Below are 12,992 nucleotides of genomic sequence, written 5' to 3'. Positions count from 1 at the left end.
AAACTTACTATTATCTCCAGCAGCCTCTGCCGTCTCAATAACTCTCTCTGTCACTCACTCAGACGCAGCAGCAGCATTGTAGAGGACATTATAGAGCAGTACTGAAGGGAATAAAGCACTTGGGGTGAGATAGAAACTTACTATTATCTCCAGCAGCCTCTGCCGTCTCAATAACTCTCTCTGTCACTCATTCAGAAGCAGCAGCAGGATTGTAGAGGACATTATAGAGCAGTACTGAAGGGAATAAAGCACTTGGGGTGAGATAGAAACTTACTATTATCTCCAGCAGCCTCTGCCGTCTCAATAACTCTCTCTGTCACTCACTCAGAAGCAGCAGCAGGATTGTAGAGGACATTATAGAGCAGTACTGAAGGGAATAAAGCACTTGGGGTGAGATAGAAACTTACTATTATCTCCAGCAGCCTCTGCCGTCTCAATAACTCTCTCTGTCACTCACTCAGAAGCAGCAGCAGGATTGTAGAGGACATTATAGAGCAGTACTGAAGGAAATAAAGCACTTGGGGTGAGATAGATATAATGGACACCATGACGTTGGCTGTTAGTGATAGGAGCAGTACTGCAGCAGGCAATGTTACAGGACATGTATTAGGACTGATAGTATGTAGTAAATGTCCTTACTCCCTACACTCCCTACACACAGTATGAGCTGCTCTACTTCTGTTGTGTCAGATATATGATTCCTGTTATGGTTTTTTCTTTACAGAAGTTTTCAAGAACTTGACAAAGGATGGAGTGGGGGTGTACCTGAGCGCAGAGGAGGTGAGCGCCCCCTAGTGGCAGAGCACTGCATGTCTACATGTCTCATACACAGGAATCTATAGAGACTCACAAAGCAGAACCATAGAATCATCACAATGGGGTTTGTCTTACATCAGACCCTAAAATGTAGATGTAGTACAACCAGAGGCACATTGTAACAAATCTGCAGAAAACCAACAGCAAAGCTAAAACCTTTACATGAGGAATAATCATCACAGAGAGCATAGCACAGGAGCAGCACAAAGGTCTCTGCTGAGTGTTACAATGTATCAGCGCAGGAAATCGTACAGATAATATACAGATTTATACCAGAAACATTTCTTACTATATTCTCTTTGCAGTGGATGCAGATTATCATGTCCAGCTGACCACCAGGGGGCGGAGAAGAGTAACCGTCCCTGATTACCCTCAAAGCCTGACCTATGACCTATGACCTCTCCCTGTGGTTCACATTTCTTTGTTTATTGTGCAGAAATATTTTATGACATAAAAAATTCCAGAACTTTTATGCATTTTTCCCATTTCTGTTCTATCAGTGACTTTGTAGATAATGTGTGAGATTGTAAATTAAAGTTTAAGTTAAGTTTGGAAAAAAATCTTATCCTATTTTCTTGTTTTGAAAAACTAAATAAAAAAACCTCTTTGTTAAGTTGTGTCTTTACAAAGGAGAAAGTATGTATTTTGGTTTTACCTAAAAAAAACAAAGCTGCAGCGAGTGCAAGTCCAGAGGTGCTCAACGTACATTAAGAAAAAATCATTCAGTGTCCAGAAGAAGATGGAAAAATCATCACTCACCAGTAACATCTGGGAGCAGGAGATGTTACAGGGGCGACAGAAAATTTTGCTGCTACACAATCTCCACCTTTTCAATCTATCACTGGACAAGATAATATACAGAGCTAAACCAGTGCCCAAGTATTAATCCGTATGCTCCATTGTACAGCTAATCTAATACTGCCCCCTATGTACAAGAATATAACTACTATAATACTGCCCCCTATGTACAGGAATATAACTACTATAATACTGCCCCCTATGTACAAGAATATAACTACTATAATACTTCCCCCTATGTACAAGAATATAACTACTATAATACTTCCCCCTATGTACAAGAATATAACTACTATAATACTGCCCCCTATGTACAAGAATATAACTACTATAATACTGCCTCCTATGTACAAGAATATAACTACTATAATACTGCCCCCTATGTACAAGAATATTACTACTATAATACTGCCCCCTATATACAAGAATATAACTACTGTAATACTGCCCCCTATGTACAAGAATATAACTACTATAATACTGCCCCCTATGTACAGGAATATAACTACTATAATACTGCCCCCTATGTACAAGAATATAACTACTATAATACTGCCCCCTATGTACAAGAATATTACTACTATAATACTGCCCCCTATATACAAGAATATAACTACTGTAATACTGCCCCCTATGTACAGGAATATAACTACTATAATACTGCCCACTATGTACAGGAATATAACTACTATAATACTGCCCCCCATGTACAAGAATATAACTACTATAATACTGCCCCCTATGTACAAGAATATAACTACTATAATACTGCCCCCTATGTACAGGAATATAACTACTATAATACTGCCCCCTATGTACAAGAATATAACTACTATAATACTGCCCCCTATGTACAAGAATATAACTACTATAATACTGCCCCCTATGTAAAAGAATATAACTACTATAATACTGCCCCCTATGTACAAGAATATAACTACTATAATACTGCCCCCTATGTACAGGAATATAACTACTATAATACTGCCCCCTATGTACAGGAATATAACTACTATAATACTGCCCCCTATGTACAGGAATATAACTACTATAATACTTCCCCCTATGTACAAGAATATAACTACTATAATACTGCCCCCTATGTACAGGAATATAACTACTATAATACTGCCCCCTATGTACAAGAATATAACTACTATAATACTGCCCCCTATGTACAAGAATATAACTACTATAATACTGCCCCCTATGTAAAAGAATATAACTACTATAATACTGCTCCATATGTACAGGAATATAACTACTATAATACTGCCCCCTATGTACAGGAATATAACTACTATAATACTGCCCCCTATGTACAGGAATATAACTACTATAATACTGCCCCCTATGTACAGGAATATAACTACTATAATACTGCCCCCTATGTACAGGAATATAACTACTATAATACTGCCCCCTATGTACAAGAATATAACTACTATAATACTGCCCCCTATGTACAAGAATATAACTACTATAATACTGCCTCCTATGTACAAGAATATAACTACTATAACACTGCCCCCTATGTACAAGAATATAACTACTATAATACTGCCTCCTATGTACAAGAATATAACTACTATAATACTGCCCCCAATGTACAGGAATATAACTACTATAATACTGCCCCCTTTGTACAGGAATATAACTACTATAATACTACCCCCTATGTACAGGAATATAACTACTATAATACTGCCCCTATGTACAGGAATATAACTACTATAATACTGCCCCCTATGTACAAGAATATAACTATTATAATACTGTCCGCTATGTACAGGAATACAACTACTACAATACTGCCCCCTATGTACAGGAATATAACTACTATAATACTGCCCCTATGTACAGGAATATAACTACTATAATACTGCCCCCTATGTACAGGAATATAACTACTATAATACTGCCCCCTATGTACAAGGATATAACTACTATAATACTGCCCCCTATGTACAGGAATATAACTACTATAATACTGCCCCCTATGTACAGGAATATAACTACTATAATACTGCACCTATGTACAAGAATATAACTACTATAATACTGCCCCCTAAGTACAGGGATATAACTACTATAATACTGCTCCATATGTACAAGAATATAACTATTATAATACTGCCCCCAATGTACAGGAATATAACTACTATAATACTGCCCCCTATGTACAGGAATATAACTACTATAATACTACCCCCTATGAACAAAAATATAACTACTATAATACTGCCCCCTATGTACAAGAATATAGCTACTATAATACTGCCTCCTATGTACAAGAATATAACTACTATAATACTGCCCCCTATGTACAAGAATATAACTACTATAACACTGCCCCCTATGTACAGGAATATAACTACTATAATACTGCCCCCTATGTACAGGAATATAACTACTATAATACTGCCCCCTATGTACAGGAATATAACTACTATAATACTGCCCTCTATGTACAAGAATATAACTACTATAATACTGCCCCCTATGTATAAGAATATAACTACTATAATACTGCCCCCTATGTACAAGAATATAACTACTATAACACTGCCCCCTATGTACAAGAATATAACTACTATAATACTCCCCCTATGTACAAGAATATAACTACTATAATACTGCCCCCTATGTACAAGAATATAACTACTATAATACTGCCCCCTATGTACAGGAATATAACTACTATAATACTGCCCCCTATGTACAGGAATATAACTACTATAATACTGCCCCCTATGTACAAGAATATAACTACTATAACACTGCCCCCTATGTACAAGAATATAACTACTATAATACTGCTCCCTATGTACAAGAATATAACTACTATAATACTGCCCCCTATGTACAGGAATATAACTACTATAATACTGCCCCTATGTACAAGAATATAACTACTATAATACTGCCCCCTATGTACAGGAATATAACTACTATAATACTGCCCCCTATGTACAAGAATATAACTACTATAATACTGCTCCCTATGTACAAGAATATAACTACTATAATACTGCCCCCAATGTACAGGAATATAACTACTATAATACTGCCCCCTATGTACAAGAATATAACTATTATAATACTGTCCGCTATGTACAGGAATATAACTACTATAATACTGCCCCTATGTACAAGAATATATCTACTATAATACTGCCCCCTATGTACAAGAATATAACTACTATAATACTGCCCCCTATGTACAGGAATATAACTACTATAATACTGCCCCCTATGTACAGGAATATAACTACTATAATTCTGCCCCCTATGTACAAGGATATAACTACTATAATACTGCCCCCTATGTACAGGAATATAACTACTATAATACTGCCCCCTATGTACAGGAATATAACTACTATAATACTGCACCCTATGTACAAGAATATAACTACTATAATACTGCTCCATATGTACAAGAATATAACTACTATAATACTGCCCCCTATGTAACTACTATAATACTGCCCCCTATGTACAAGAATATAACTACTATAATACTGCCCCCTATGTACAAGAATATAACTACTATAATACTGCCCCCTATGTACAAGAATATAACTACTATAATACTGCCCCCTATGTACAGGAATATAACTACTATAATACTGCCCCCTATGTACAGGAATATAACTACTATAATACTGCCCCCTATGTACAGGAATATAACTACTATAATACTGCCCCCTATGTACAGGAATATAACTACTATAATACTGCCCCCTATGTACAAGAATATAACTACTATAAAACTGCCCCCTATGTACAAGAATATAACTACTATAATACTGCCTCCTATGTACAAGAATATAACTACTATAACACTGCCCCCTATGTACAAGAATATAACTACTATAATACTGCCTCCTATGTACAAGAATATAACTACTATAATACTGCCCCCAATGTACAGGAATATAACTACTATAATACTGCCCCCTTTGTACAGGAATATAACTACTATAATACTACCCCCTATGTACAGGAATATAACTACTATAATACTGCCCCTATGTACAGGAATATAACTACTATAATACTGCCCCCTATGTACAAGAATATAACTATTATAATACTGTCCGCTATGTACAGGAATACAACTACTACAATACTGCCCCCTATGTACAGGAATATAACTACTATAATACTGCCCCTATGTACAGGAATATAACTACTATAATACTGCCCCCTATGTACAGGAATATAACTACTATAATACTGCCCCCTATGTACAAGGATATAACTACTATAATACTGCCCCCTATGTACAGGAATATAACTACTATAATACTGCCCCCTATGTACAGGAATATAACTACTATAATACTGCACCTATGTACAAGAATATAACTACTATAATACTGCCCCCTAAGTACAGGGATATAACTACTATAATACTGCTCCATATGTACAAGAATATAACTATTATAATACTGCCCCCAATGTACAGGAATATAACTACTATAATACTGCCCCCTATGTACAGGAATATAACTAATATAATACTACCCCCTATGAACAAAAATATAACTACTATAATACTGCCCCCTATGTACAAGAATATAGCTACTATAATACTGCCTCCTATGTACAAGAATATAACTACTATAATACTGCCCCCTATGTACAGGAATATAACTACTATAATACTGCCCCCTATGTACAGGAATATAACTACTATAATACTGCCCTCTATGTACAAGAATATAACTACTATAATACTGCCCCCTATGTATAAGAATATAACTACTATAATACTGCCCCCTATGTACAGGAATATAACTACTATAATACTGCCCCCTATGTACAAGAATATAACTACTATAACACTGCCCCCTATGTACAAGAATATAACTACTATAATACTCCCCCTATGTACAAGAATATAACTACTATAATACTGCTCCCTATGTACAAGAATATAACTACTATAATACTGCCCCCTATGTACAGGAATATAACTACTATAATACTGCCCCTATGTACAAGAATATAACTACTATAATACTGCCCCCTATGTACAGGAATATAACTACTATAATACTGCCCCCTATGTACAAGAATATAACTACTATAATACTGCTCCCTATGTACAAGAATATAACTACTATAATACTGCCCCCAATGTACAGGAATATAACTACTATAATACTGCCCCCTATGTACAAGAATATAACTATTATAATACTGTCCGCTATGTACAGGAATATAACTACTATAATACTGCCCCTATGTACAAGAATATAACTACTATAATACTGCCCCCTATGTACAGGAATATAACTACTATAATACTGCCCCCCTATGTACAGGAATATAACTACTATAATACTGCCCCCTATGTACAAGGATATAACTACTATAATACTGCCCCCTATGTACAGGAATATAACTACTATAATACTGCCCCCTATGTACAGGAATATAACTACTATAATACTGCCCCCTATGTACAAGGATATAACTACTATAATACTGCCCCCTATGTACAGGAATATAACTACTATAATACTGCCCCCTATGTACAGGAATATAACTACTATAATACTGCACCCTATGTACAAGAATATAACTACTATAATACTGCTCCATATGTACAAGAATATAACTACTATAATACTGCCCCCTATGTAACTACTATAATACTGCCCCCTATGTACAAGAATATAACTACTATAATACTGCCCCCTATGTACAAGAATATAACTACTATAATACTGCCCCCTATGTACAAGAATATAACTACTATAATACTGCCCCCTATGTACAGGAATATAACTACTATAATACTGCCCCCTATGTACAAGAATATAACTACTATAATACTGCCCCCTATGTACAGGAATATAACTACTATAATACTGCTCCCTATGTACAGGAATATAACTACTATAATACTGCCCCCTATGTACAGGAATATAACTACTACAATACAGCCCCCTATGTACAGGAATATAACTACTATAATACTGCCCCCTATGTACAGGAATATAACTACTATAATACTGCCCCCTATGTACAAGAATATAACTACTATAATACTGCCCCTATGTACAGGAATATAACTACTATAATACTGCCCCCTATGTACAAGAATATAACTACTATAATACTGCCCCCTATGTACAAGAATATAACTACTATAATACTGCTTCCTATGTACAAGAATATAACTACTATAATACTGCTTCCTATGTACAAGAATATAACTACTATAATACTGCTCCCTATGTACAGGAATATAACTACTATAATACTGCCCCCTATGTACAGGAATATAACTACTATAATACTGCCCCCTATGTACAGGAATATAACTACTATAATACTGCCCCCTATGTACAAGAATATAACTACTATAATACTGCTTCCTATGTACAAGAATATAACTACTATAATACTGCCCCCTATGTACAGGAATATAACTACTATAATACTGCTCCCTATGTACAGGAATATAACTACTATAATACTGCCCCCTATGTACAAGAATATAACTACTATAATACTGCTTCCTATGTACAAGAATATAACTACTATAATACTGTCCCCTATGTACAGGAATATAACTACTATAATACTGCCCCCTATGTACAAGAATATAACTACTATAATACTGCTTCCTATGTACAAGAATATAACTACTATAATACTGTCCCCTATGTACAGGAATATAACTACTATAATACTGCCCCCTTTGTACAAGAATATAACTACTATAATACTGCCCCTATGTACAAGAATATAACTACTATAATACTGCCCCCTATGTACAGGAATATAACTACTATAATACTGCCCCCTATGTACAGGAATATAACTACTATAATACTGCCCCCTATGTACAGAAAATATCTACTATAATACTGCCTCCTATGTACAGGAATATCACTACTATAATACTGCCCCCTATGTACAAGAATATAACTACTATAATACTGCCCCCTATGTACAGGAATATAACTACTATAATACTGCCCCCTATGTACAGGAATATAACTACTATAATACTGCCTCCTATGTACAAGAATATAACTACTATAATACTGCCCCCTATGTACAGGAATATAACTACTATAATACTGCCCCCTATGTACAAGAATATAACTACTATAATACTGCCCCCTATGTACAGGAATATAACTACTATAATACTGCCCCCTATGTACAGGAATATAACTACTATAATACTGCACCCTAGGTACAAGAATATAACTACTATAATACTGCCCCCTATGTACAAGAATATAACTACTATAATACTGCCCCCTATGTACAAGAATATAACTACTATAATACTGCCCCCTATGTACAAGAATATAACTACTATAATACTGCCCCCTATGTACAGGAATATAACTACTATAATACTGCCCCCTATGTACAGGGATATAACTACTATAATACTATCCCCTATGTACAGGAATATCACTACTATATTAATATACACATAAATTACATTTGTTGTGAATTTCCTATATATATATATATAATCCTATTCATGTGTGTAGCAGCATAACCATTTCTTTGTGTGATGTGTATGGCAGTATTAATGCGCTGCTGCCATCTTCTGGTAATGTAGATAATTGCAATAGGTATTTCATAGCATGTTAGGATAATGAGGGGTGGTTTTGCCTTTCTCCTGTATTTATAGTCATTTTTGGATGCTGTCAGGAGTCTTTCTTATACAATGTACATAAATCTATGTTGTCTAAATAATATTGGAAATACTACACTAACAATTTACAGTTTATTATTTTTCTGGTCCTAAAACTGTCCCTTTGGCCATCCAATAGGGGACGTGGAGAAGTGGAGGCAGTTCTTCCAGTCTGGACAATGCTCTGTGAGCTAAAGAGCCTGGACTACAGACTGGTGCATTGTAGCAAACTACTAGAGAGATTGGAGCAGCCTCTCACAGAGCATTGTCTACACTGGATACAATTGTATCTTACAGGCTGCAGTACCCTGTACATAGCCGGTCCTGCTGATAGGTGGTTACAATTGCATCCAGTCTAGACAATGCTCTGTGAGCTAAAGAGCCTGGACTCCAGACTGATACATTGTAGTAACCTCTCACAGAGCATTGTCTACACTGGATACAATTGTATCTTACAGGCTGCAGTACCCTGTACATGGCCGGTCCTGCTGATAGGTGGATACAATTTTATCCAGTCTTAACAATGCTCTGTGAGCTGAGGAGCCTGCACTCCAGCCTGATACATTGTAATAAACAATGAGAGACTTATGTTCTCATGCAAACTTAATATTATCCATGTGGCCCGGTACACGTTATGGGGGTAGATAGAGGAGCATTGCAGCCCCGGCCCCTTAGAGGTGGCTCTCTGGATCCCCTCAGGACCACGGTGGGGTAGGTCACGCTTCTCCCTCTCCTTTATAGAAGACTATTCTCAGGGTGTGGGATGGCGCCTTGTGAAGGGGGTTGGTGTCTACTTGTCCCTGTCCTTTCTCTCCCTGTCCTACAATCCAAAGTTTCCTTTGGGCCTGGCTGGTCCGGGCTTCCTGATGGTCCAAATTAGACATGTACTGTCTGTGACGAGCCTTAAACCTGTGGACGATGTGGAGGATGTAGGTGGCTGCCCATACAGCAAGTCAATGGTTTTACAGGTCCCTGCCACCGGATGTGGACCTCTCCAGAGATCTGACCACCTCCGAACCCTGGTATGTGGACCTCTCCAGAGATCTGACCACCTCCGAGCCCCGGGGTGTGGACCTCTCCAGAGATCTGACCACCTCCGAGCCCTGGGGTGCGGACCTCTCCAGAGAACTGACCACCTCCGAGCCCTGGGGTGTGGACCTCTCCAGAGATCTGACCACCTCCGAGCCCTGGGGTGTGGACCTCTCCAGAGATCTGACCACCTCCAAGCCCTGGGGTGTGGACCTCTCCAGAGATCTGACCACCTCCAAGCCCTGGGGTGTGGACCTCTCCAGAGATCTGACCACCTCCGAGCCCTGGGGTGTGGACCTCTCCAGAGATCTGACCACCTCCGAGCCCTGGGGTGTGGACCTCTCCAGAGATCTGACCACCTCCGAGCCCCGGGGTGTGGACCTCTCCAGAGATCTGACCACCTCCAAGCCCTGGGGTGTGGACCTCTCCAGAGATCTGACCACCTCCGAGCCCTGGGGTGCGGACCTCTCCAGAGATCTGACCACCTCCGAGCCCTGGTGTGTGGACCTCTCCAGAGATCTGACCACCTCCGAGCCCTGGGGTGTGGACCTCTCCAGAGATCTGACCACCTCCGAGCCCCGGGGTGTGGACCTCTCCAGAGATCTGACCACCTCCAAGCCCTAGTTGTGGACCTCTCCTGAGATCTGACCACCTCCGAGCGCTGGTGTGTGGACCTCTCCAGAGATCTGACCACCTCCGAGCCCTGGTGTGTGGACCTCTCCAGAGATCTGACCACCTCCGAGCCCTGGGGTGTGGACCTCTCCAGAGATCTGACCACCTCCAAGCCCTAGTTGTGGACCTCTCCTGAGATCTGACCACCTCCGAGCGCTGGGGTGTGGACGTCTCCAGAGATCTGACCACCTCCGAGCCCTGGGGTGTGGACCTCTCCAGAGATCTGACCACCTCCGAGCGCTGGGGTGTGGACGTTGCAGCCTCTGCTCAGCTGATGTCAGTGGTGGACGAGTAACGTCATGGTGGTGTCCGGATTGGTTTCCAGGGCTCTTGGGAGGGGACCTGTCAGAGGGAATTTTCGGATGGGGAGTGGTTGAGTGCTATGGCTTTTACCCATAAGGCATCAGTTTCCTGTCAACTTCAGGAAACAAATGATAAAATATTATGGCAGTGGTTTAGGACCCTATAGTCCTTTACCGTTCTTATTAGTGATGGGAAGTCCGGCTCTTCTTAGCGAGCCGGCTCATTAGGCTCCTGAACGGCTCCCTATTAAATATATAATAGGGAGCCGCAGGCCAGTCAGTCACCCCACACCACTTTTAACCCGATTTTATCGGGTTAAAGGGGGCATGGTGAGCCACTTATGGCATGTTGTTCTCGCGAATGAGCCGGCTAGTTCTTATCCCTAGTTCTTATCCTTCTGAGTGTTGCTGGTGTGGGGCTTCCGTGGGGTCGATGATACACAACATCTGGTGGTCCTGCCCCGGAAGCATGCGCTTGGGGAGGCTATTTTTGCTCTTCACAATCGTCTTACTTTGTCCTCTATCCCTTGCCAGCCTGACATCGCTCTCCTACAATGTTCCCTGGAGAGTATAAGAAGGTGGGACAAGGACCACAAAGACACTTCATAATCCCTAGATTGTGGAAATCTGACTCTGTACCTACCAGGGCGATGAGGCTTACACAGTGAGAATGGAGGAACTGGCGGATGATTGGATCCTGCTCACAGGTTCCCTCTCAGGTGACTCCCCAGATTTTGTCTTCTGGGTCTCTGGACATTACATTCCCCCTCCCCTAGTGTGTGTTTGGGTCTGGTTCCTTGATGTCGTCCTATTGTTGGTCTGGTTCCCTTTTACACTTTGGGTTGCTCCCCATTAGATGATGTCCGGCAGGTAGGTCTCTGGCCCCGGCTTCTGATTGGCTAGTACTGAGGATCTGTAAGATCCCCCGGAGATGTATCTGTATATATATTTTCAAGGCTTCATTCTGACGAGGAATTTATTGTCCTGTTTGTAAATGTTATTAATTAAAACTTATTGAACCATAAATTACAAGATAAATTTAACCATTCGCTTACAGAGCATTGTCTACATGGAATACAGTTGTATCTATAAGCCGCACACACTGCACGTAGTGAATCATTTGTGTAACATCTGACTGATACATTGTAGCAAACTACTGCTGATCTGTGATGTAAACTGGAAACTGTAACATCTGTATAGAGAATTATGTGCTTTCACTCCATACAACTCTATGGAAGCTACAAAAAAGAGTATAGAGCACCCTCATGTGGGATTTGAGGGAGCTGTGGTTCACTCTTTATGGGGACCAAGTTAAAAGAAATCTACCATCCTGATAAACCAGGGACATTACTCCTAGATCCAGGCACCAGTATTGTGGGAATCTTCTTTATTTGTTATCCATGGCCTCCTTCCTTCTAAAATCAACATTTACAATTATGCTAAAGAACCAGATGGGCTCTGGGGGTGTTACCAGAGCCTGTCTGTGCTGTAGCTTCAGAGGCTGTTACACTGTCTCCTCCTCCCTCCTGCGCCATCAGAACTTCCCCCTCCCTCTGCCTGATATAATCTCACTGCAGCAGAGGAAGTTTCAGCACATAGTGTTAGGGGTGATGGTGTAACAGCCTGTAAAGCTGCAGCACAGAGGGGTTCTAGTAACACCCTCTGTCTCAAAAGCATAATATTAAAAGTTGATT

General features: G+C 39.7%; 1 protein-coding gene across 1 annotated transcript in view; it reads left to right on the top strand.

Annotated features, from left to right (window-relative positions):
* The window catches only part of LOC140120936 (calpain-13-like), a 110,129-nt gene extending 108,700 nt beyond the window's left edge, over window positions 1-1,429 (top strand). Inside the window, exons 23-24 of the mRNA XM_072139981.1 lie at window positions 725-780; window positions 1,122-1,429. Coding sequence (XP_071996082.1) covers window positions 725-780; window positions 1,122-1,148 — 83 coding nt within the window. The 3' untranslated portion in view covers window positions 1,149-1,429. The remainder of the gene's footprint in view (window positions 1-724; window positions 781-1,121) is intronic.
* The last annotated feature ends 11,563 nt before the right edge of the window (window positions 1,430-12,992 follow it).

This window comes from Engystomops pustulosus, chromosome 3 (assembly GCF_040894005.1).
Source record: "Engystomops pustulosus chromosome 3, aEngPut4.maternal, whole genome shotgun sequence".
Taxonomy (NCBI): Eukaryota; Metazoa; Chordata; class Amphibia; order Anura; family Leptodactylidae; genus Engystomops; species Engystomops pustulosus.
Note: the sequence above shows the minus strand (reverse complement) of the source record. Positions and strands in the feature narration are given on the sequence as shown.